The sequence below is a fragment of the Henckelia pumila genome, chromosome 3 (assembly GCF_033568475.1).
Source record: "Henckelia pumila isolate YLH828 chromosome 3, ASM3356847v2, whole genome shotgun sequence".
NCBI classification, from domain to species: Eukaryota; Viridiplantae; Streptophyta; class Magnoliopsida; order Lamiales; family Gesneriaceae; genus Henckelia; species Henckelia pumila.
In genome coordinates, this window is record NC_133122.1 from 60,806,115 (window position 1) to 60,832,675 (window position 26,561).

A 26,561-nucleotide genomic window follows, 5' to 3' on the forward strand; every position below is an offset into this window, starting at 1 on the left:
TTGTGTTTGATAATTTTTGTGTACAAAAAATATATGTTATTTTATTAGGATATTATACTTGTGGATTAGATACGATTGTTAATTGAGATTTTTTGAATTTTGAAATGCAGTAGATGAAAGTTGAAGATAAAATCTAACAAATATCGAGAAATATGAAAACTACACTAAAAACATTTTTAAAGTACATGTACAAACGGAACATAATAACAACATTTTTTTTTGATATGTGACCTTTCTTTAAAAAAAACATATTTGCAAAATAACCTTTGAATATGTAGGAAAGTTTAGAAGCTTAGATTTCAAATTCATGGTAAACAAATGTCATTCAGTTATAATCTATGTAGTATGGATAACAAATATTATGAAGGATAAAATTGTAAACAAATTTTTATGTCATATTTGATATACCGAAGTTAGTTAATACAAAGGGATCAGTTTAATAATATAGTATAGATAGTTAATTATTACTAATTGATGGATTATGGATACATCTTTATTTACACCACATGCTTATCATATACATTTTTTGGGGCCCATATCCATGTGTTTACAATTGTGAGCACAATATAGATGGCCTAAAACCACACTTGAGGAAATTTGAACTCAATTTTTAAGAATTTATATTTACATTTATTTACACATGTATAAACTCCAAATGGGATTGCTTGCCCCTAGGTGTGATTTTAATTTTCCAACTTCATACTCTTATTAAATCATGCAAGAACATTGAACTTGTACAAATCAGGTCACTGCAGAAATTCAAGAATCACGCTGCATTTCGTGACAGAATAAAAACCAAAGGTTAGTTCTCAAATTGGAGCGAAAAAACAATCTCTTTGTGTGTGCATGTATTTATTTGTGTGTACAATTAATAAATTAAATATTTTCCACGATTTTTACATATTTCTAGATATGAAAAAAATATAATTATTGAATATTGTCAAATTTCAGTCCGTCTTATTTGTTTCTTCCCTCTCCCAATTCGATCCTTTTTCCAAGGATGTGGCGCCGACGAAATTAAAGACTAAAATTGTGAAAAATCGAAAGATACATACATATATTATCAAAATCGCAAAACATACCTAATGAAAACCACAAGTTTTCCTTATTAAAAGGAATAAAATTGATTACTAAAATAGCTACCATATGTTTCTAAATTAAAAAGATCAAGGAATTCAATCTCATAATTCATAAATGATTTTCTCAATTATATAATGCAAAGCATTTACACAAATTTCTCACAAAACCCTAACTTTGATATAAATTCGTGTTCATCAAACGCCTCTTTCTTAATTATTTTTTGTTCCATAAAACATACTCATCAAGGAAGCAGTAGTTTTATGATTTGCTACAATGATATTTGTACAATGATGTTCAAAGCCTTGAATCGACTTTCAATAATTTTGCCTCTCAAAAAAAAAAAATTAAATAATTTTCAACATAAATAATGCCCTATTAAATCTCAACTTCCAATCAATTAATATCTCTCTCCTCCCTCTTTAATACTATTTGAACACATAACTATTATGGCAAATTATAAATCAGAGAGATTTTTATGTCATTAATTTACTCCCTCTTCGTCCAATTCTTCCTTGTTAATTTGCTCATAATTATGATATTATTTTATTTGTAGTTATTAGATGCAATACTCAGAAGGATCATCGTGGGATACCTAATATCGAAGTACAAGGATTTCTCCAACAAAATAACAGCACATACTCGCAGGTTTACACGTTCACTGTGTTGAATATATATTTCTGTTCTAAGCCAAACTCACGTTTAGAACATATACATTTAGATGATCAAGATCCTTGTTTCATTGTCTTGAAAACATTAATGTCATGAAAAATCCTGCAAAATGGTCTGATATCCTTTTGGTGAATCTTGTTTCTCATTAGTTCAACTTAGTTATGTGTTTCAATGTTTGGATGCTTAGGATTTAATTTTCTTGGTGGAACAGTTCTTCTAGCTCGATTCTTTTGACTTTTGAGACTTGCACAAGTTTTTCAATGGTGGTAAGCATGTAAAATTTCAATCAAAATAGAATTTTTTATTTGAAGGAATTTTTTTTTCCAAAAGGAAATCATAAAACAATCGGGTTATTTTCCTGTTATCAGTCATTAGGTTTACTATTTTTGAATTTTCATTATATATACATGCGCACGCTTGCGCGCACATGCACAAATTCGCACACGAGAACATAGCCTCGCAGCCATTGCCACTTTTGGGTGTCAATTAATCTTTGTGCTTTCTTGATAAATTTTGAAAAAGAAAAAAAAAATTATCATGAAAACAAATAAGTGATATCATGAGCAGATGACTAATAATATTGAATATATCTTACAGATGTATACTGATTTCTCAATACAATATTCTCATCCTTTAAATTTATATTCACATCAAATGCTTAGTAATTCTATTTAATGAATGTACATGCAGGAAATTAACTTCAGGTTCATTGGTTTATAGTGACAGAGCAATCAAGAATTAATAAGATGAAGCCGGCCTCATGCATAGTGTTGAGGCCAGTTTCTTGTCTGGTTTTCCTGGTATGTCTTTAAAAATTAATTTATGTAATAAACATGTATAAATTCTTCTATATAATTCAACAGGTTTAAATTAATTTGCTTAAATGCAGATGTTTGTTGTGCTATCTCTAGCGGGATTGTTGATTCCCTTGTGGATTAATCGCGTTAGAAGGATCGAAAATGAAGTGAATTCGATTGTTTACAACATCAATCAAGAATTGTTTTCTAGTACTAAGAGAGCAAGTTCATTATTTTCTCCGATTAATGTATCCGCCATTAGTTTGGCACACTTCTTGAGTTCATCCTTGGATGAGAATGAACTTCGAACTTTCTCCCATATCCAATCTAAGGTAATATACATGTATCTATGTATATATTCAGTAGTTGGTAAGTTTTTGGTTATTGTATGTGTGTGCTCGCGCGCGTTTTGTCAAAAAGATAAAAGTGATTATTTTGATAATGTAGGTGGCTCGTACATTATTTCTAGCTATATCAACAGTACCATTCATTTCTGAAGTAGCATACATTGGATTGGATGGCTTATTCTTTGGCTACTATGTGAAAGGTGGTCGGCCTTTTGCGTTGTACTCGAATTATACTTTTGCTTCGACCAGAAACGCTTCAAAAGACATCACTTGGTACACGCAGCCAGCAAATGCCACAGGGGAACTATATGGAGAAGCCATTAAGTTTCCTCCATCTCATGTAATTAACACAATCTGGTTTCAAAGTGCATTGAACAATTCAAATGTTCATGCCTCAGTAGAGACTGACTGGGCTGATTCTCAAGATTTAATGTTGCTTGTTAATGCCGGTATGGATCGAACAGGAGCCATCACATTTGGGTATTCGGTGAGATCACTGATTCATTTCTTCACCGCAGGTGTTTGCTTTCACAATGGAAGCTTGATTTTAGCCACAAAAGATGGGATTATGCTCAATGAGGGAATTCCAAACACTCGAATGATCTTGATTGATAATCGAGCCTCGTTTGACTTATTAGGCCCTGATGGTGATCGAGTAGGCACAGTAGGAAATATAACATGCCACTCTGATATAGGGACAGTAACAGATTATGTGTTAAGGATTTGGGGTAGGAAATATGCGATAAGTTGTTCATCGGTTGAAATTGCTGGACTCCAACTGGTATGAATTTATTCTCATGATCATATATGCTCATTTTTTTATAGTTCATAAGTTTCCACTCTTAAATCTGTTTCTTTTTCAGGTGTATGTTTTGGCTCTACCATATAGTCATTTGTCAGCCTTCATTCATAATAACATCATGTCGGCATTTATACTTCTGTTGATATTCATCGGTTGTATGATAATTACCATATGCACTTTTGTGTATTTGATCGTTGTAGCAGCAAGAAGAGAAATGAATCTCTGTGGTGCATTGATAAAACATATGGAAGCGACTCGACAGGCAGAAAGAAAGAGCATGAGCAAAAGTCTAGCTTTTGCTAGTGCGAGCCATGATATTCGGGCTTCTTTAGCAGGCATCACGGGATTGATTGAAATGTCCCAAAACATAGTCCCTAAACGAGATCCTTCAGGGCCAGAGTTGCATACTAATTTACTTCAAATGGAAGGTTGTAGCAAAGATCTTCTAGGTTCGTTTTTCTTGGATTTTGCATATTGTTGTTGTTACTATATATATCAGTAGCATCATTTTTTACTTCTTGTTAAACTATTTGTCACTTTCAGGCATATTGAACACGATCCTTGACACGACGAAGATAGATGCCGGTAAAATGCAACTTGAGGAGGAAGAATTTGACATAGGCCAGTTGCTAGAAGATGTAGTTGATTTGTTTCATCCTGTTGGTATGAAGAAAGGGGTGGACATAATATTGGATCCTTATGATGGTTCTATCATTAAATCTTCCCGTGTGAGAGGGGACCGAGTGAAACTAAAGCAGATTTTATGCAACTTACTGAGTAATGCAGTAAAGTTTACTTCAGAAGGGCATGTGGTGGTTCGCGCTTGGGCAAGAAAATCGAGTCTTGAGACGGACATTCTTGATTCTAACAAGAGCTACGGCTTGGTGAGATGCTTATCATGCTTGTTTTTCCAGGTTGATAGAGCGTATAGCGAATCAGGAGTCGTTAAAAGTATTCAGCTGGATCCCAATGGCATGGAATTTGTATTCGAGGTGAACGACACGGGAAAAGGGATTCCAAAAGAGCAACAAAAATCTGTATTTGAAAACTATGTTCAGCTCAAAGAGACGTCATTCGGGACAGAAGGCACCGGTTTAGGACTCGGCATTGTTCAATCCCTGGTAGGCTATCTACTGTGATCTACTGCTGCTGTGTGGCTTTAACTAGTTACTTTAACATATATATTCTTTAAGCTCTATACATTTTTCGAATGCAGGTTCGTTTAATGGGCGGAGAGATAGAAATTATGGATAAAGAAGTTGGTGAGAAGGGAACTTGCTTCAGATTTAACACATTTTTCAGCCTATGCAGTACAGATATTTCAACCAATGCAGGAGAAGTAGATGTTGAGGCTCATGGTGTTTACATTTCAAGTGATTCTTTTCGACGTTCCGGATCCATCATCCGGACACAAAGCCCGAAATCCGAAGTATCCCAAGTCATACTCTTGCTCCAGAGTGCTAAAAGAAGTGGCATTTTGCAGAATTACATGGAGAGGCAAGGCATAAAAGTGCATAACATGAAGCAATATCACCAACTTTCTCCAACTCTAAAGAAGATCAAGCGAAAGCTCAGACTCTGTCAGTACAGCTCTTCCGCTAAATCCGACGTAAATTCAAGGAGCGACGACCATATGTCTCGTGCATCCAGTACAAAATCGTTAAAGGAAGTGCCACTCAGTGCTTTGGATGGCACAGACAATGCTGTACACTTTCACAGTAAGCCTTGTTCGACTGGTAGTTCGGTTAGTTTCGTTTTTATAGTGATCGACACTGGTGCAGGACCTTTTCGAGAGATCAGCAGAGCTATAGCCGAATTCAGAAAAGACTTAAACAATGGTTGTTGCAGTAGGGTCGTTTGGCTCGACAAACCGGGCTCGGAAAGCTCGAATATCCAGGGCCTTGGAGAGCATGCTCTGCCTCAATCTGATATAGTCATGTCCAAGCCTTTCCATGGATCCCGTTTGCATCAAACCATTAGTCTTCTACCCGAGCTTCGCGGCATGCCACTTCCTAGAAAAGGAGAAACAACTCACAATGCCGAAGATATCGATTCTCTCGGGGTGGCAGGCCCATCTGGGAGCACTATGAACGTCACCAAGAAGGGTGTGAAAGAACAATCTTCTGAAGATGATGTCGGAATTCGACAGGTCGAGGAAATCAAAGTGCAAGAGACAGACAAAATCAAGCCTCTGAATGGGAAGAAAATCTTGGTGGCAGAAGATGACCCTGTGGGACTTAGGATAGCCACATCTGTGGCTTTACAGCTTGGTGCAGTCACTTCTTCATGTAGAAATGGAGAAGAAGCTTTGGAGCTTGTTTGCAAAGGTCTCAAGGATGAAACAATCACCAGAGCTTCTAAGAATCTTAAACCTTTTGATTGTATACTAATGGATTGCGAGGTGCGTATAACTAAAAACTTGTTGATTCTCACTTCAATTATGACAACATAGTAGACCAAAATCGGAGGTAGACATAGATAACGGAAGATGCAATCTTCTCATTCTTTAGTTTAAAACATTACTTATATTTTGTGTAGAGTTTTGAAGGTTTTTGTTTTTGTTTCCCTTTTAACAGATGCCTATAATGAATGGGATTGAAGCAACAAGGAGAATAAGACAAGAAGAGGGATTTTACGGAGTTCGCATCCCCATTATTGCGTTAACAGCCCACGTTCGGGGAGAAGAGATAGATATGATGATTGAGGCTGGAGTGGATGATCTTTTAACCAAGCCACTCAACAAACAAAATCTTATGAAAGTTGTTTCTAAGTTCATTTTTGAACGGTAGATGAGATCCTAGCACATGTGTAATATTCAAATCATGCATCTAACGGTTCGTATTTTTACACATAGGCATAATTAATTATATATTGTTGACGTGTCAAATCATGGGATATTAGATCTATCATTGATATATTACTCATATGTTATGTTGAAATTATATGATAGATTATTTAAATGTGCATAATCACAGCTACATTGCAAAGAGAAAGTTTGCAATTTGATTTTGAGTGAGTGTGCAACTTTTGAAATATGTATATAATATAAGCACATGTATAGCACAAGAAACTTCAATTCAACTAATGCATCGAACGTAACTCGATTGCCTTCTTCCGTCTAAAGGTACTGATGAGTTTGTACGACGAATTCCATTAATTAAACACATTGTATTTGGATGAAATAATTTGATTTTGGTAAAATTTCGAAGGATGTATTTCAACTAATATCAATTTCGTTACATTCAGTTCTTCCCGGCGTAAATTTATCAAAATAATCTTCTAGATTTTAAAATTATCTATTATTTTGTTTAGAGGTAGATTTTTAATTTTTTTTAAGGAAAAAAAAATTTATTTTCGAATCCACCAAATTGTCATGTCGATGCAGACGCATACTACTGATTGCCAACGAAGATTCCAAACCAAACTTAATTGGTTAACACATGTTATCGAAAGGAACTATATTGCTGCGACCTAATTTACCTACGTTTTTTTAATATACTTGGTGTAGGCAGGCCATATTGTGTCTATACTTTTCTATGTTGTACATTTTTTTTAGTTTGGGTTTTTAGTTTGGGGAGGCGGGAGGGGAGTTTTATTACAATTAGACATGAATTCGAAATTTTTACATATATTTGGGATTTTAATGTTAGATGAGTTACATATCATCGATATTTTTTTTAATGATGTATTGATTTCATAGAAATTGAGAATTGAAATGTGTGTAATAATGCATTAATGTGATATGATGAATTTTAACTATTGGACCATCTTAACTTTATATAAAAAAAAATTAACTAACAACTATTGAACATGATCGATAGCAAAATGTTATCTTATATAAATAATTTATCATAAAATTCTCTTACATTTTCAATATTTATCTCAACGTCTTCATCTTCATTGACCATCATCAACAATTCATTCTTGTATCATTGTTACTTCGTTGGCAAGTAGCACCTCCACTTTTTATTCTTTTTATCCTTTATTCTGTTGATCTAGATACCGAATTAAACATAGGGACATAGGGTATAGACTACATTGTTTTAATTTTAATTTTTTAATTTTTAATCCAATTCACACACACACACATATACACGTCTAGCTACCTAGGTAGTTAATTAATAATTAACGTGGCAATACACATAGGCATCACTTTTGTAAAAATCAAGGTTGTGGGTCATCGACGGTACTTTTGATAATACTGGATAGTATATTTTTCACACGCCTATTTTTTATTTTTTATTTTTTTGTATGGGATGCTTTTTTATTTTTTTCCGTCAAATTTTCAATTTTAATTTAAGAGTATAAGTTAAGAAAAACCAAAACCACTGGTTTATAGAAAAAAATTCACTTATACTTTTAGAATAATACTTTAAAGATGCATCTAAAAAAATATTTATCTTCGTACGTGAGTCAATTAAAAAAAATATGAATATCACGTATATATTGATAAATATATATCATTAGATATATGTTTTGGGGTAGCATCTTATTTTCGGGATTTTTATCTGCCATTCCAAGTAAAAATTCTAAAAATACTATTAATTTTAAAGTAATTGCTATATGATATTTAAATTCGATGTTAAACATGCAAGTGACACTTATCTCAAATAAATCCATATTTTCATGTCTAACTTTAACTATTTATTAAATATTTAACTTTTATGAAATTAAAATACATGAAAAAAAAATATTTTCTGAAAAAGTAAAAACAAAAACACTCAGAGAAAAAGCTACCTTTTGTAAAAGTCAATAAAGACCGATCATTTTCATTCCACTCGCAATCCCTTGCGTCATGCTTTTCATTTTCTAATGTTATTACTATTATTATTTCGATTAATTCCTGTAATTTCTGAGAAACTTAATTAATAAACAAGTAATTAACAAAGACCAGCTAATCTTGGAATATTCTCCTATTACCCCTTGATAGATTCTTTATTTGCTTAGCTGTTTTCCTCTATTTTCACGCCCTATAACACACCGCCACCGCCTGTTCCACCAACCCAAAGATATCTTAATTTAATGCAAAAAAGAGGTATCGTATAATTCACGATCTATTTCTTTATTTTTAAAATATACAAAATAATAATACAAATATATAGGTTATATATTTTGTGATATATTTATTATATATAATAATGGTATTTTGCTATTATATTACGAAATTTTGTATTTAATATATTATGATATTTGTGTGTTAAATTTTTACGATATAAATAGATATGTAAATATAAATATTGATGTATATGTAACATCACTTTAAAAAATAAAAAAACTCTTATTTAAAATCAATATATTTAAAATAGGTTTAATATGAAACTCTTATTGAACGAGACAATTTTTTAATTTCCTTATTTTATGCGATAGTGTTATGTAATTTATTAGGAAAAAAATCATAGTTGTAAATTCAATTGTAAGCATATAAATTGGTCATTGAAAGTTGTATATATATTTACACAAAATACCTGTTTACTCTAAACCGATTTTTTTTTTAGGTTTCAATAATTATTATTTTATAATCGAGAAGAGACTTTGCGAAAGAAAAGATATAATACGCGTTAAAAAACTCAAAATTCTATAATATTTTTTTATGTTTTTTATAAAAAAAAATTAAAAATTGACATAATTTCCAGTGGATATCCTCTATAAATGACCTCCCCCGCATATGCTTATACCTTCTTTCGGCAAATTTTGGAACCTCTCTGTAAGGTACGCTATCCCGTCTTTCCTTTCGTTTTCCTTCATTTTGTTTATTCTGTAATTATTTTTATTCAATGTGCCGTTTTTTCTGTTGTTTTGTTTTGATTTGATTTCTTCGTCAATTTTATGATCGATTGTGAATTTGTTGTTTGTGATTCGCTTAATTTTGTGGCGATTTGTTAATGGACCGCGTAACATGATGTCTTTTTTCTTTTCATCTGCAGATTGGTTGGATTGTTCGAATTAATTCAGTTGAATACAGATCTAGGTTTTGTATACCGTTTACGTAATCGTTGATTTTGGGGGCTGAAGTTTGGATCTCTTATTCTATGATTCTGTACCTTTTTCTCTGTGAATTTTTATGACTCTCGTCGTCCTTATGCGTCGAATTAGGATACTCCACTCGTTCTCCGTTGTGTTTCTCTACTGGTTCTATTCTATTTCATGAATTGTTCCTTCCGTTAAATTGATTTAATCGATTTAGCCAATAATCGTTTAGCTATCCAACCCTTCAATTCGATCTAGGATAAGCCCTCGCCCTTTTTTGTAAATTATCCACCGTAAATTCCAATCGACTCTGAATTTGTTCTTGAGAAATGGCCTCAAAACAGCAGCCTACTAGCTCAGGTTCGGACCCTGAAGAAAGGAAAAGGAAGCGTAAGTTATCAAACCGTGAATCTGCCCGCAGGTCTCGTATGAAGAAGCAGCAGCACTTGGATGAGCTGCTTGCTCAAGAAAGGCAGATGAAGGAGGAGAACAAGAAACTTAGTCAGATGATCGATGATGCCTCGCAGCTCTACCTCAACTTTGCTTCCGGTAATAACGTGCTCAGGGCTCAGGTTTCAGAGCTGACTGACCGCCTCAGATCGCTCAATTCTGTCATTCACATCGCATCCGAGGTCAGCGGTCTGGCATTCGATATTCAGGATGTTCCTGACACGTTTCTAGAGCCTTGGCAGCTGCCTTGCCCGGTTCAACCCATCCCAGCTGATATGTTCCAGTACTAAATGATGGTGGAAGCAGTCACCGAATTCAAGAGCTCTGATGATTATGTGTTTGTGTTTCGCTTCTGGTAGTTACTGTTTTATATGTATTTATTGTTATGTCGGGTTGGAAGTGTGTGATCAGGTAACAAGTGTGTCGTAGACTCGTAGTAATGGTATGAAGTCTTAAGCTTTTAGTTATGTTAAGTTTGCCTTCGGGTTAGTTATGATCTCTAATGTTTTGTCCTGAATGGTTCTATTGTGGCAATGTCATATTGTTCTTGATTGATGTGAATTAGTATCTTAATTTGTTCGTCATCTGGATCATTTTACGGGTGAATCAGGTTTGTTATCATTGCCAAAAGTTAGAAGATGAAATTGCTGCGTAAAATCTCTTCTTTAAGATCAGTCATATATATGCAGTTCATATTTCATTTTTAGGTTATTTCCACTTGTAATATAGAAGGTTGTAAAAGGTTATGTAAGATTTCCGCTCGGTTCTTCCCAAGAAAGCGAATCCTAATTTGCACCATTAGTTACGCTACGTTCTTTTACCAAAAATGAAAAAACTTACCATCAACACTGTTATATGGAAGTAACGAACTTCACCGTCTGCGAAAAACTTTACCAGCATGCAAATGAAAGGGAATTATAACGTAAGTATTGCATTTTCCAGTTCTTTAATCACCATAAGATGCTGTAACATACTTGTTCCACCCAAACAATCTGAAGTAATTATTATACATGAAAAGGCACACAATCATATCCGTAATCCTATCTCAGTTGTCGTAAGTGCGGCACTCCTCAGTCTCTGGATTGTCCTTGCAGAAATTCTCCAACGGATCGGAGTTCTCCTTACTCCTGTCCCTTGCATGGCTAGCCGCCGCGCTCAGCTCCTCCACCTCGTCCCACGCCGCCGCGCACTCCCCACCAACCGGGTCATCGGAGCAGGTTTCCTGCGCATTCTTGATGCTCTCCTCCACTTTATCCGACAGCTTATCAGGCACCACCGCCACGGGGAGGATTGACACCATCCTGCCATGTCCAAAGCCGGTGTTGCACCTCCTCCATGGGGTGTTTGTGAATGAGAACTTGGCAGAATTATCGGCTTTTGAGGAGCTTGTTAACTGGGCAAAGACTCTTGGGGATGCGAAGCTGACTCCAACAACAGCAGCTGCCATTCCAAGATTTTGAAGATTCGAAGTGCACGATGGCTGGAATCTTGAAAAGAAAATGGCTTCTTTCTCTTAAGCACAAGAAGATATACTAGTAGGGCGTGTATTGATTTGCGGACGCTAATATCTTATCCCTTCTCTCCGCCAGTCATGGGCTGTTCAAAAGATATATGCTGCATAGAAATATCAGCAGATACTTTCTTTAGCGTCTCTATCACCGTTGGATTCTATCAGCACCTCATATTTTCACGGGAGTTACACGAGTCTCCCACACTTTTACGGATCACAATGAGTCCCAATTGGGTCGAGTTTACTCGAATCGCATTGATATTTTGAAAAGTTCCTATGTGACTAGGACGAGTCTAAATTACTCGCATATCGTTTCAAACCTAACAAATGAATGGTCCAATCTATTTCTCATGTATTCATTAAAGTTATCGATGAAACTAATAAATTTAACATGTCTATTTTTCACTCCACTTGTAAAAAAAAATATTATTTTTTACTTCTCTATACACCCCCCACACGTGTGTGTAGGCACTGGCAGGCACGCTATTCCAATTTCCAACAAGAAGCAAGCCATTGCCCCGCCCGAAAACAGAATCCGAAAGGATAACAGAGCAGCGCCTTTTTTCTTTCCGCAACGCAATAGTCTGCTTCTGCTTGTCCATTGGAAATAACATCAACATGCACCTTTACAGAGTCTACCACCATTTTCCCAAACCATTTCTTCTCTCCTCCACTCCGCATTCTCTCTCTCCCAAGCACTTCATTGTTCCGCCTTTCTCATTGATCCAAGCTCATCCCTCTGGTATCAGAGCTAGACCTTTGAGATCTCAAAATCTCGTCCCCTTCAATGCCGCAGAGAATGGTCGTGGTTCAAACGGTGCCGCTCCTTGCTCCTCCGCAGCCACTGATTTTGAAGGTTTCGGATTCATTTTGTGTTTGTCTGTTGTTTGTTTCTGCTGAAGTGATTGAGAATTTGCTCGTTTTAGTTTTTTACTGCTTGGCTCAGATTAGCTCTTTCCGCCGATCTTGTTTGTTTGGTCTAAGGCGTTTCTTCCTATTTTATTTATATGAGTAGTAAGGAAATTTGCAAATGATTGTTGATGTTTGATTCTTCTGCAATCGAATTTGTCTTTCTGGACTATCCTTCTTTGGAAGTATGCACTTCCGGTTTTGGAAACTTGCATTGTTAGTGGATTAGTGAGTCACTGTATCATGTGTGTCAATCAAAGGTAATTCCACACGATTACGCAAATAATATCTTACTATATTGCTGAGCACGTAATTCTGCTTTTCTACATCCTTTGGGAACAGTGGATTTATCTCTGGTTTGTTTTTGAACTGTTGGCACTATGTCCATTTGAAACATATCGCCCCTTTTATTTCAGAAAATATGTCCTTCGTCGTTGTGAGCCACATTTATTTGTTGCAGTTTTAGGAAATATAATTGCATGAATGAATCATCAAAAAAGAATCTACAGTTTTTGTTAACTTGAAGATTAGTAGTTTTTTTTTTTTGGAGTGGTGCGCATGCTTCACTTCAATTTCTGTATTGCACTTTTTTCCTGACCTTCTGTTATGATCTCTTTCTCAAAATTATTCATGTCTATGTATGGATATGATGTCTATGATTACTATGCATCACCGTAACCTATTTGCTGTTTGTGAGAGTTGGACTATCTTTAATTTCTCCATTCACCCTTCTAGCAGATTCATCATTGGGCAATGGATATTGCCTTCCTCCACCAGAGATTAGAGATATTGTTGATTCCCCACCCCTTCCGATGCTATCATTCTCACCTCTCAGGGACAAAATACTATTCCTTAAGAGGAGATCTTTGCCTCCTTTAGCAGAATTGGCAAGACCAGAGTTGAAGCTAGCTGGTGTCAGGATTGATGGAAAATCTAATTCACGGAGTCGAATGTGAGTAATGTGTTTTTCCCTGCTGTTAATCCCCATGTCTTTTATTATTAATACACAATAATGACCAGTCAAACCCTCCCAATCTAGATATCTATGTTTATTTATCCATATGCATTTTTGACAATCGTAATTGTTGCTTGACCTTACCGCATATTTATTAGTTTATTCTTTCATGAATAACTGTAGGAGTACATTCAGGCATTGCTAAATCTTTTTTACATTTTCATATCAGTTCCAACAAATATCATTAAGACATTCGTTTTCAGGTCATTCTATACTGGTATTGGAATCCACCAGATCATGGACGATGGCACTTTGGGCCCAGAAAAAGAGATATATGGATTTCCAAGTGGTGCTAAACTCAATTTTGTTACCTGGTCAGCCAAATAATTTTTTTACTTTTATATTTTCAAATATTTATTTTCTTTTGAAATCCTTGCCCTGTTTCTTTTGGTTATCCTGCAAAAGAAATCAGTTTTCTATTCTGTTGACTAGTCGGTGAATCCCTTTTCTAACACCTGTGGCGCAATGTCGTCGTTTATCAGCTACTTCTTTTGCCAAAAATATAGGCCAAATTATAATTCTGTCATCAAAGAGACGGATATTTTAGCATCTAAAACTAGAATCTCAAGCTCAGGTTATATTTCATTGCGATCAGACATTCATAAATAAAACGATTAGACAAGTTGTCCTGTTTCTGAGCTTCTTGAATGACATGGAGTATGATGACACAAGCTTCTTGTCTCACCTTAAAATATACATGTAGATTCTGTTATTGGTATATTATCCAAAGCAGATCCATCATCCATTATTCATGCACCAATGTTGAAAGAAAAAATTGAGAACATGCATGTATCATCATCATAATGGATAAGAATTCAAGTGTGATGATATTTGGGTTGTTTAAAGGAGTATGTACAATCTTTTTCAATATTCTACTCGATATCTGAATTGGATTGAGTAATACAGAATATGGGTGGTGGTTGTTTTTCGTATTTAGCTCTCACTTACACGGACCTGCTTATTGCTTCATTATGATCCAGGCAATCGACTGAAATAATTGGTGTACTCATGCTTCGCTTGTTTTACTTCTCTTTTGAGATTGTTTTGATCCTCTGTTCTTTTTATAGATTTGCATTTGGTAATGCACTGAAGAATGCTTGCGACATTCACAATGGTCATCTTGTTGTTTATGTTTTGTTGGCTTCATTGACATATATTTTTTTTATTGAAAAAGGTCAAATGATGGTAGCTGTCTGGCCTTCAGTGTACGAACTGATGAGGTATTTTTTCCTCCTGGTGGATTAATGTGGCCTAGGGCACTCGAACAACGTTGATATGCACGTATCCGAATAGTTTTTCATGACTTCTCCTTTTCTTCAAATTTCTGTTACCTTCTTTAAGTAATCCTTAAACAGGAAGATGGCAGCAGTAGCATGCTAAGCCTATGGGTGGCCGATGTCGTAACTGGAAAATCTAGACACCTTTTCCATGCACCAGATATCTTTCTGAATGCAGTATTTGACAAGTATGCGTCCGTTAACTACACACATCAATAAATGTATCTACCACTTCCTAAGTATCTGTTATTTGTTCTTCGCAGTTTTGTGTGGGTGAATGACTCAACTTTATTGGTTTGCACAATCCCTTTATCTCGTGGAGAACCCCCAAAGAGGCCTTTGGTTCCTTCAAGCCCTAAGATCCAGTCTAATGAGCAAAAGAATACCATTCAATCCAGAACATATCAGGATCTTCTAAAAGATGAATATGATGAAGATTTGTTTGAGTATTACGCAACTTCACAACTTGTTCTGGTATCTCTGGATGGAACAGTGAAAGAAGTTGGAGCGCCAGCTATTTACACGTCAATGGATCCATCTCCAGATGGAAAGTATATTTTAATTAGTTCCATTCACAAACCATTCTCTTTTCTTGTCCCATGTGGCAGATTTCCCATAAAGGTTGATCTATGGGGAGCAGATGGAAATTTTCTGAGAGAACTCTGTGATTTACCTCTTGCTGAGGATATTCCAATAACCCATAATAGTGTCCGAAGAGGAAAGCGCTCAATCAATTGGAGAGAAGACAAGGAATCTTCTCTTGTCTGGTATGCATGAAAATTTTCCTTAATCTGCTCTCCGATGGGAAAGATTGTGGTTGCATTCCAAGAATTTTTCTGGTTGCTCTCCTGAAATTTTCAATGATCAGAAGTTGTTTGTTTGTTTTTTTACACACATGCGCACACATAATCCATAATTCATAGATATCGTGAACATGTCCAATCAATTATAATGATCACCGTGATTGACATTGATTTTACGCAGTTGGTGTGAAATCGGATTTGATGTTTTGTTACTGGATAATGAACAGGGTTGAAACACAGGATGGTGGTGATGCGAAGATAGAAGTCTCTCCTCGTGATATAATTTACACAGAACCTGCTGAGCCACTTGAAAATAAGAAGCCAGTGGTTTTGCATAAACTTGATTTTCGCTATGGGTACGATTGCAAACTGCCCTTTCCTTACTCATCGGTTCATAACCCCTGCTATCTGTGAATGTTTAAATCCTGCCATTTCTGAGGCTGCATTTTTCTATCATTTTCCCTGTAAAATGAGGCTTGCATTCGGATGTCAGTTTTTAACCATTTCTTTTACCTTACATCTGGATGATTTTCCTGCATATTTTTTCGTGGTATATCCTGTTATTTGAAATGCTTATAATCTGATTTAGATTGTTATTTTCACTCTTTCATTTACTTATTAATTATAATTATTAAATCAAACTTATATCTATCAATTGTGGAAGTCAGAATTTCTGTGCTGGATTATTCAAATTGACTATAGCCAATGACTGTATTCCAGTCTATTCTTATGTTGCACTGAATTAATATTTCACTGCATATCTAAAATTCAAGTATGCTATTTGGTTTGTTTTATTTGCGGGGCCTATATATGGGTGGTAGTTAATAAATATTGTGTTGCCATTTTTTTCCTTAAATTGCCGTTGCCCTTAATTCCCACCCTTGTTTGATATTTCTAATTTCTTTTTTATTTTCTGTTTTCATAGAGGGATCTCTTGGTGTGATGATTCCGTTGCATTAGTTTATGAATCTTGGTATAAAACACGGAAAACACGAACATGGATTATTTCACCTGGTTCCGAGAGCGTGAATCCGCGCATACTTTTTGATCGGTCTTTTGAAGATGTTTACTCAGATCCTGGTTCTCCCATGTTGCGGCGAACTCCTACCGGCACTTATGTGATTGCAAAGATTAAGAAAGAAGGTGGCGAAGGCACTTGTGTCTTATTGAATGGAATTGGTGCTTCTCCACAGGGGGATATTCCATTTTTGGATTTGTTTGACATGTAGGTTTGATGTTTCTTTTGCTAGACCCCCATATATTTCACATTGATACAATCTGGGATCTGACACAAGTATTTGCAGAAATACAGGCACTAAAGAGAGAATATGGGAAAGCGACAAGGAAAAGTATTATGAGAGTGTAGTTGCGCTGATGTGTGATCATAATGAAGGGGAAATATGTGTTAATCAGTTAAAGGTATTAACTTCTAAAGAATCTAAGACTGAAAACACCCAATATTACATACTGAGTTGGCCAGGAAAGAAAGCATATCAGATTACTAATTTCCCTCATCCATACCCTCAACTGTCTTCGTTAAAAAAAGAGATGATTAGGTATGAGAGGAAGGATGGGGTTCAACTTACTGCTACTCTCTATCTACCATCAGATTATGATCCTTCAATAGATGGGCCGCTTCCGTGTTTAATGTGGTCTTACCCTGGAGAGTTCAAAAGTAAAGATGCAGCTGGACAAGTACGTGGTTCCCCAAATGAGTTTGCTGGCATTGGTTCAACTTCTCCCCTACTTTGGCTAGCAAGAAGGCATACTTCTTTCCTCTTTTTTGCTTTAAATATTATCTTTGTTTCTTGTCAATTTGCTTGCCTCTTGCTCCATTTATCATCCTAATAGTACTATACTTTGGCATATTTATGATACATTTAGAATCTTCAGGTTTGCTATCTTATCAGGGCCAACAATTCCCATCATTGGTGAGGGTAATGAAGAAGCAAATGACAGGTAATGGTGTTTTTAGGTTATCGAGTTCATGAAGTCAAACAAGCAATCTGTCAAAAGTCTATCAATAAGTCCAATTCGGGCTTCTTAAGAAAAATGACATTTTCATTGTGTCCCCTTTTTTTTTCTCTGTATTATTTCTCATGAAGTCCAGTTTTCTTATTTATGTACCTGAATTGAGATATGGTGGGTGAATTTGATCTTATGTTTGCTTGATCAATTAGCTCTCTATGTTATGATACTAAGTACTGACACTTGGTTTCATGCAATTAAGCGCCGTGCTCTGTGAACTTGGGTACTGGAATAATTTTTAATCACAGTTGCTCAATCCATTCAACATCTGCTGTATATTTTTTCGCTTTTCCTCTCCAAAAAGTTTTTGAGCCATAAATATATAAATGAATTAAGGGGAATTTGCCCTCAACTTTCTTGGCACTACTCTATTCCCGGTTAATCTCTATTATGTCAGTTCTTATTTCATGGATGAGACATTTTTTCGATTTCATGTTTGTGGTAATGGAATGTAATGCATGTTCCGATTTTTTTATTTTTGTCAGCTATGTTGAGCAACTTGTTGCGAGTGCAGAGGCTGCAGTTGAGGAAGTTATTCGCCGGGGCGTATGTTTTGTACTTTTATACAGTTATTAATTAATATTAATGTAACAATTTCGAAAGGAAAATGAATGTTTCCATTGGTTTTTACCTAGGTGGCTCGCCCTGACAAAATCGCTGTTGGAGGTCACTCCTATGGGGCTTTCATGACGTCAAATCTCCTCGCTCACGCACCCCATCTTTTCTGCTGTGGAATTGCTCGTTCTGGAGCATATAACAGAACCCTTACGCCATTTGGTTTTCAGGTGGTGCTTCCAATTAGGTTAACTAGGCTCCTTTCGGCATTGTCATTATCATTTGTTATGTTGCTTTAAGCTCCTCGCTTTCCTTTTGCAGAGTGAGGATAGAACACTGTGGGATGCCATTTCTACCTATGTTAATATGAGTCCATTCATGTCGGCAAATAAAATTAAAAAGCCTATTCTGCTAATCCACGGAGAGGAAGACAACAATCCAGGGACCTTGACAATGCAGGTAGAATCATGTGTATTTGCTGCATGTGTCGTACATCTAAAAACTTCATCTTCAACCGGAAAAATGTTTGTGTCTTGTTCTCTCTCATTTCTCATACATACCTATAAAAAAGTTTAATGCATCATTTTTTAGCATTACGTTCTTAATATCTGTCCCTCTATTTCAGTCCTCATCATATATTGTATCAGTCTAAAAACAGTGTCCTAAGTATTAAATTGTCGTTCAAAATAATGCAGTCAGAACGGTTCTTTAACGCTTTGAAAGGCCATGGTGCGCTTTGTCGCCTTGTTATCCTTCCCTTTGAGAGCCATGATTATGCAGCAAGAGAGAGTGTGATGCATGTCCTTTGGGAAATGGACAGATGGCTGCAAAAATATTGTGTGGCTAGTTCATCAGAAGCAAGTGAAGATCAAAAGGGGTCTGAAGAAAATGCTAGCAGCATCACAGATGCTGGAGGAAAAGCTGTCAGTGTAGCTGGAAGAGTTCCATAGCGCGAGCAGTAGCTCAGATCCTCAAATCGAAAGATCACGCGCAGCAACCAGATCTTTAACATGGTAAGAACGTGATTCACACATCTTTTAATTCATGATGGAAAATAGTTCATCCTGCTTCAGTTCATTGTCTGTCCTCATTGCTTTTTTCACCCTCGATACTTTCAAACTGTTTAAACTCTAACTGAAACCATAACCGTATAAATATTAAAAAAGAAAGGAAAAGAAAAATGAAGTTTGCAGAATTAGTTGTTTTATGAAACATTCTACACAATTTTAAAGGTTGAGGATTGAGAGGATGATAGTGATATTTTGGTCTTATGGTATCAAATTTGTAAAGTTAAGTACCCTTAAATACCTCTGTTACAACAATTAATTAATTATAACTAATGTTGTCCTCAAAACAATTATTGCACAATAAAGAAACCAAAAACAGCAATAATCAAAAAATTATTCTAACTAAAAAATTCTTCCTATAAATTATTAATTTATATTTAAGTTTGCTTTTATTATACATTATTGATTTAACTCCAAGATATATTATCTAAAATAACAATTTATGGTCACACTAGTGTTACACGTCAATTACCAGATAGTCTCCCCTAATTAATGGAAAAACAAAAAAATTAAATATGCATGTTTATGAGTCGTGAACTTGGGATGTCCATTATATTATTAATATCATTGATATTAATTTTTATCTCATACTAGCAAAAAAGTTTCCCTAAATTCCTGTAGTATCGATTGTTTTATTTTAAACCAATAAGAAGTGTTTAAAATTATATATATAAAAAAAAAATAGGACGACTTTCGGTTAAGGTTAGAACATGATGTGGATTCGTATCTTGATTTGCAAAAATATCAAAATCAAAATCGACAATTTCGACATAAATCAAATTGGAATTGTCCAAATAGATTTTACGAGTATCTTTTACTAATGATACCAACGTCTAAAGGACAATATGTCGAATTCGAAAACCGAATTCCCACCTATCAAAAGTATATATATATATATATAAATTTGAAAAACAATCGTCCAAATAGGTCCAAATGGACATGTGAACCCACGTAATTCTAGGTTTTCATATTGCTTATGTTTTGCGTGGCAGATTTTTACATTCTAGAAGTGTATACGAGTGTATCAAGACCGAAATCGTGTCGTGTTACATGACCCCGTGTGTACCAAATAATTGAGTTTTAAACTATTTGATGCAAAATATGTATTCAATTGGCATCTTTTGAACGTGTGGCCTTGATTTATCATTTAATAGTTCATATTTTTTGTTAAAACAAGACTTTGTTGTCATTTAGGCATCATATTTTACGCAATTATCAATGGTGACACTTCACTGTTTGTGGTTAATTTGTTGTGCTTCAATATGTTCGCTATTTGTGTTTTTATTTGTTTTTTGCATCTCAATAATATCAGTCAATTAGTCTCTGTCTCCATTTTTTATTAGTAAAATAAAAATTTAATTGATCAACAAAATGATTTGTCTATGATACTTTTGAAATATTTCTCTAAAAGACACGAAGAAATCTTATCTTTTTTATTCTAAGATATTATGATATCATTTGGTTTGGAGAATGAGAAAACAAAATATTAATATTATAGTAATAACATTTTGAAAAACATGGATTACAGAAGGATCTATAATTTGAATTATTGTACGAATGCAAAATTTATGAAATAAAGAAATAAAAACAATCATCCTTTTATCATTGGCATTATAAGGTGTTTAGGTGTAAAAATAAATAAATAAATAATAAGTGAGAGGCTGCAATGGTCAACCATTTTGAGGGAAATGAGAGATTTACTCTCGGAGAAGCGAAGCTAAAACTCAATAGAATTTGCAAATAAATGTCTTGGAAGAATAATTAAAACATGATTCTATTTTCTTTTTATTTTTATTTTTCTTTTTTGCTGTAATAAGTAAAACCTAAAATCATTATTATGGTTCTGTAATTCTGATCTATCAAACACAATAAATAGTGCGGTGTATTGTCAAAATAGTCGCCTTGATTTTTTTGGCCCCTTGCAAGTGTTACTCTTGTTTTGAGTTATACTCTCAATGTCATTCATTGATTTGAAGTCATATCATCGGTCTGTTGTGTGTGTCTATATATACATGTGTTATCACAATTTTTTTTTTTTTGACAAATATCACAAAAAATTTTATAACACAGTTTGATAAATAAATTTTGTGAGATGATTTTGATCCAACCAAATTGGCAAGAGATTATTATTTTAATGCCACAAATTTTACTTTTAGCTGTACATTATCGACTAGAAATTTGGTGAGTAGACTTTGACTATAAATATTGTCATTGATGTGAGGATTTGTGACCAAGGACCAGTAAAGTTGAAACAACACATTTTCATTATTAAAAGAAAAAATTGCTCCAACCTCTTTTGTGAAAGTACACATGAGCTAATACATCCTTGTGTAACGAGTTTGAACATTTAAGCCTCTGTTATAAATTTTTTAGCATGAAAGTCCCTATCCGTACGAGAAAATAATACCAAATACTCCCGTGAAATTATTGAAGAGCTAATAACTCCCTGTGTAATGGATTTGAGCAAATGAACTCCCGTGTTATATTTTATTTAGTTCACTCTCCCTTAAATATATTTTGTCTTAAATATATATTAAAAGAAAAAAAATACCTCCATTTAAAAATAATACTCTATCATTTTTCAATTGATTCGATCCATCAAATTTGTTGTGCAAAGATTTTTTTTATCACTTAAAATTGTACTAATATCAACCAATTGAATTGAATTCTTATGTTATGATTGTATTATATTATCTTATGTTAGCTACATGAAAAAAAATGTGATTATTTTTTTAAAAAAAAGCTAAAATGATATATAAAAAAATTTCTTCAAAATTTTTGGCACCAATTTTTTTCAAATTTAAATGTCATACAATTAATCTTAATAAATAATTTGAGGACAGGATAAAAAATTCACAATGGAAAACTTTATTTTTTTATTCATTTTCATAGGTAAAATAGATTAAATATATTTTTAGTGAAAAATATTATCAAACATATATTTTTGCATTATTATTTTTAAATTCTCTAAAAATTATGTTTCGACAAAATATTATTTTTTCGATGGAATTTTTTTATATATCATTTTATTTTTTTAAAAAATAATAACAGTTTTTTTCATGTAGTTAATATAAGGTAATATAATATAATCATAACATAAGAATTCAATTCAATCGATTGAGATTGTACGATTTTAAGTGATAAATAAATAAATCATTGCACAACAAATTTGATGAATCGAAATATATAATATATCAATTGACAAAATGATAGAGTATTATTTTTAAATACAGATATTTTTTGTTTTTAACATATATTTTAAACAAAAAATATATTTTGGGGAGAGTGACTAAAAAAAATATAACACACGAGTTCATTTCCTCAAATCCATTACAAAACCTTTTCAATAATTTCACAATGATATTTTGTGCTATTTTCTCATTATTAAAAACTTGAGAAATGAAATGACACATAGAGATTGAGCAAGTTGTTTATATTTTATAGTGAGGCTGCTCCCCATTTCCCACTCCATCACCTAATCGCTGCTGGGTGTGTGTTTGTTTGCACGCACATGGCTTCCTTCTTGTGTTCCACCAGATTCTTCATCCTCATCTTCCTCCTCTCCGCGCTTCCCATAGCCTACATCATACGTTCCGAGACCTCGGAGCCCGCCACCCACGTCTACCACTACCACAGCGGCGGCTGGCTCCGGGAGTGCGCCAAGTGGGACCACTCCAACCGCCGCTTCATCGTCTCCTTCTTCGAGGGCGGTCTCGGGGTGCTCCCCGTGGACCAAGGCCACTCGCCGGCGGGGTCTGTTCTGGAGGAGGTCGTCGTGGTCGAGAACGCCGACTTGGGGAAGAATTCGTCTCTCGGTCTCGTCGTGGATCGGCCCAGGAATCGCGTTCTGGTCGCCGTCGCCGATGTGTTGGGAAACCGGTACAGTGCGCTGGCGGCGTACGATCTGACCACGTGGCGTCGGATTTTTCTCACCCAACTCAGCGAACCAGGTGATGGATCTATGATTTGACTCATAAATGATTAGCTATTTTTCAGCAGTTTCAACTTCTCACGAGAATAGAATTTTCCGACTCTGACGCCAAACTGCAGCTACCTAATTAATGGATCTTAATTTTGATTTTCGTAGGTTTCCTAAGTCTGACTTTTGAGTATTTTTAGATTAGATAAACATAAATTACTGATATGGAGTGAATACTTGCCGGAAGTTCACCGGAGCTCCGGTGTGAGCTGCCGTAGGTCGGTGCTATGGGAGTGGTCGGTGGTCGAAGTTATAGAGTAAAAACTAATTAATACAGTCAACGAGTACGACCGTTCACGAAAAGTCACATTCAGACCTTTAGATCGGGATCCCCTACTGCCCTGCGGGGGATCCCACAGTAGGCTGTAGGGGGGTCCTGATCGCCTACTGAATTGATAAATTTGGTGGCAAGTTCCTAAAAAGAGTTAGGTGGGCGCGGCGCCGGCTAGGTGGGCGCCGTCTAGTGTTATTTTAGGTAAAGGTTTAATTTTTGTTTTGACTTCCTGGTCCCATACTTTTTTTCATATATAAAAATTGGTATAAAAAGTTAAATATATGGTACTAATATATGATGTTTGAGTACTATCACTTTTAGATCTGGTACAAAAATTAAGATTTTGAGTATAATATTCGAACAAATTTCTTAACATCAAAAACATATTGTACATACATGTTTATGTATATGGGCTAATTGCATTCACACCCCCTGTGAAAAGTCTAAAAGGCATAAAACCCCCTAAGAAATATTAATAGGCTAATGCATCCCTCAGTTTTTTAAAATGTGGCATATTTCATCCCTATGTTATACAAACTCGAGCACATTTATACCCTCTCATAGGGGTTTTTATGCTAATTTTTTTAAAACATAGGGTCTAACATGCTATTAATTTTACACAAGGTGTTTTATGCTTTTTAGACTTTTCACAGGGGTGTGAATGCAATTAGCCCTACAAAATATTTATATTAAAGCACTTGTTCATTATTATTCAATACATACATTAGTATTTCAAGAATTACGAAAATCAACAATTTTATGTGAACTAATTTAAAATATTTGAGTACAAACATATTTAATTTGAGTATGGATTTATATATTTATGGCATCAACTACCTCAAATTGAGTATCAAATCATGATTTTTATTTTCGATTTTATAGAAATGAAACATAACACAAAAAACTTATACCAAGAACACTTGTTTTTATATCAAATTTGAAATAGTTGGTACTTAAATTTCATATATTTGTACCTGATTTTTAAATTTTTATACCTAATGTTTCACTTCGAAAATGCTTTGTGGGCCCTGGGAGTTAATACAAACTTTTTGCTGAATTAGGGAATGCAGAAAAATAAAATTTCTTACAGGAACTGAATGGTAATGAAACATATGAAATGGGTAATGAATCCTAATTAACTCTTAATTTTTCCTTGTGATTGATTTGATGAAATGATTTATTTATTTATTAATTAATAATACCGAAAGTTTGTGGAAAAAAATGGGAGAATATAGTTGATAAAAAATTGGAAGATGAAGTTATTATCTGGCGAGAGGCAAAAATGCTACAATCATTATATTTATGCTTAGTTTGGTAGCCTATGTTATTAATCTTTGTATAACTCGTCTTATCTAATGTCGCGTTTTTCTCGTCATATTATTTATCCATTTATTAATTATTTATTTTAGATCGATCAAATCATTAATTATTTATCTAATTTAAATTACTATATTACCCCTTATGAATAATATTATTTTTTTTGAAAAGAGAAACACAAGTATCATTAAACAAGTAAAGTTAAATTACAAAGTCTCCAACCAAAAAGGAAAAGACCCAACTTCCCGAACAAACGGGGAAGGAGAAGATGAAGCTTTTACTATCTTCCATGTGCGACGTTCGGCAAATACCGTTGCTCACTTTTTAGCTTAATCCATCAATCAAATCAAATATTATATTCACTATCATTTTTTTTATTTTTTATTACATTATATTACTTATTTGTGTATTATTTATCCCATCATACTTACCAAACAGAATAATCAATTATTATATAGTTGATGGTAAATTGAGAGTAATGATAGATGAAATAAATTGCGTAATTAAATTAAATTAGAATTAGAATTTAAGTTCACAAAGTTTAATAGCATATTTTGTTATTATTTTGGTTTTTTAACTTTTTGTTACAATATCTAATTTATTCATTTACTTATGTCATAAAAATATGGGTTCACGCGGATGCACGTGCTACATGCTTTTTTCAATAAAAATGAATTCAACTATTGTCTCAAATCAAATAAATTATAGTGTCTTTCTACCGAAATTCCTATATCCATTTTCTTTTGCTCCAAAATAATGACCAATATTTTACCAACAAAAAGTATAGCCATAGGGTTATTGGATCTTTTTCTTGTTACATAAGTTCCTTGGAGTTTCTGCAAGCTCTGATTTCTCTAGCTTGAGCTATATTTACAATTGAGGGATTGTATGTTTGAATTGGGACCGATGGTCCCATAAGCTCACTGAAACTATTTCCACATTCATGAGTACCATTCTGTAGGTTCTTCTAATTTGATCTTAAACCATGCATAAGGTGAAAAAAGTTTCTCGGACGACGTAGCTGTTGATCCCGAGGGAAATGCATATGTGACCGATACATCAGGAAGCAAAATTTGGAAGGTTGGAGTGGATGGAGAATTCCTATACACCATTAAGAGCCCCCTCTTTGATCAAAAGGAGTGGTACAAGAAATTGTTTGGACTCAACGGAATTGTCTACCATCCGAACGGATATTTATTAGTCATCCACACTTTCTCCGGCAATCTATTCAAGATTGAAATAGGAAAAGGAGATGAGGTTAAGCTGGTTAATGTAATTGGAGGTTCAATAAAATTTGGAGACGGATTGGAGCTCCTATCTTCCACGAAGCTGGTGGTAGCAGCAAACCCTTCAAAACTGCTCGAAAGTTCTGATGATTGGGAGACGGCTGGAGTAGTGGGCAAGTTCAGCGGTGCAACTCATCGTTTGGTTACAGCTGCAACAGTTAAGGATGACAAGGTATATCTAAGCCACATGTTTGGTTTGGGGTATCCTAAGAGGAAACATGCGCTGGTTGAAGCTGTTTTTTCCTCATGAAATGAGGCATAGATTTCTGTTGTTTTTTCTACTTTGTCATTTTTCTTTTAAGTTGAGCACTTCAGATCTTTTATCTTGTACTATAATGGGGCCTAAACAGGTGTTGCTTGCATTATATAATCTATGACAAGTTTTGTGCTGTCTTTCTACTTGGATAGCAAGTGAGCACAGTGGTAGAA

The 26,561-nt window shown here is 34.6% G+C and overlaps 5 protein-coding genes across 9 annotated transcripts; 4 read left to right on the forward strand and 1 right to left on the reverse strand.

Annotated features, from left to right (window-relative positions):
• The first annotated feature begins 1,611 nt into the window (after positions 1–1,611).
• Positions 1,612–6,519, forward strand: LOC140892490 (histidine kinase CKI1-like). Of its 3 annotated transcripts, none has more exons than XM_073301409.1 (9): positions 1,612–1,725; positions 2,440–2,549; positions 2,639–2,878; positions 2,994–3,674; positions 3,757–4,144; positions 4,239–4,816; positions 4,912–5,413; positions 5,477–6,096; positions 6,272–6,519. In XM_073301409.1, exons 2-9 carry the CDS (start codon positions 2,496–2,498, stop codon positions 6,482–6,484), a joined length of 3,276 nt encoding a protein of 1,091 aa, XP_073157510.1. In that variant the 5' UTR covers positions 1,612–1,725; positions 2,440–2,495; the 3' UTR covers positions 6,485–6,519. The 3 variants fall into 3 exon arrangements, with proteins under 3 accessions (XP_073157510.1, XP_073157511.1, XP_073157509.1); XM_073301410.1 differs by having other exon boundaries at positions 2,994–3,342; positions 3,412–3,674; positions 4,912–6,096; XM_073301408.1 differs by having other exon boundaries at positions 4,912–6,096.
• Positions 6,520–9,347: 2,828 nt separating this feature from the next.
• On the forward strand, positions 9,348–10,673 carry LOC140893277 (bZIP transcription factor 53-like). The gene is made up of 2 exons (XM_073302342.1): positions 9,348–9,404; positions 9,620–10,673. The coding sequence occupies exon 2, from the start codon at positions 9,992–9,994 to the stop codon at positions 10,400–10,402; it is 411 nt and encodes a 136-aa protein (XP_073158443.1). The 5' UTR covers positions 9,348–9,404; positions 9,620–9,991; the 3' UTR covers positions 10,403–10,673.
• A 351-nt stretch (positions 10,674–11,024) lies between these two features.
• Positions 11,025–11,684, reverse strand: LOC140893278 (calvin cycle protein CP12-2, chloroplastic-like). The gene has a single exon (XM_073302343.1). The coding sequence runs from the start codon at positions 11,557–11,559 to the stop codon at positions 11,158–11,160; it is 402 nt and encodes a 133-aa protein (XP_073158444.1). The 5' UTR covers positions 11,560–11,684; the 3' UTR covers positions 11,025–11,157.
• A 139-nt stretch (positions 11,685–11,823) lies between these two features.
• Positions 11,824–20,408, forward strand: LOC140893276 (probable glutamyl endopeptidase, chloroplastic). 3 transcript variants are annotated; one of them, XR_012153084.1, is made up of 15 exons: positions 11,824–12,478; positions 13,267–13,483; positions 13,750–13,860; positions 14,721–14,766; positions 14,902–15,011; positions 15,087–15,590; positions 15,854–15,982; positions 16,552–16,851; positions 16,931–17,389; positions 17,520–17,585; positions 18,140–18,200; positions 18,290–18,439; positions 18,531–18,668; positions 18,905–19,222; positions 20,269–20,408. XR_012153084.1 is itself a non-coding variant. In XM_073302340.1 (14 exons), exons 1-14 carry the CDS (start codon positions 12,241–12,243, stop codon positions 19,157–19,159), a joined length of 2,784 nt encoding a protein of 927 aa, XP_073158441.1. In that variant the 5' UTR covers positions 11,824–12,240; the 3' UTR covers positions 19,160–20,241. The 3 variants fall into 3 exon arrangements, 2 of the variants coding, with proteins under 2 accessions (XP_073158441.1, XP_073158442.1); XM_073302340.1 differs by lacking the exon at positions 20,269–20,408 and having other exon boundaries at positions 18,905–20,241; XM_073302341.1 differs by lacking the exon at positions 20,269–20,408 and having other exon boundaries at positions 13,270–13,483; positions 18,905–20,240.
• Positions 20,409–22,677: 2,269 nt separating this feature from the next.
• On the forward strand, positions 22,678–26,535 carry LOC140887011 (uncharacterized). Its single transcript, XM_073294000.1, has 2 exons — positions 22,678–23,226; positions 25,841–26,535. Exons 1-2 carry the CDS (start codon positions 22,788–22,790, stop codon positions 26,380–26,382), a joined length of 981 nt encoding a protein of 326 aa, XP_073150101.1. The 5' UTR covers positions 22,678–22,787; the 3' UTR covers positions 26,383–26,535.
• The last annotated feature ends 26 nt before the right edge of the window (positions 26,536–26,561 follow it).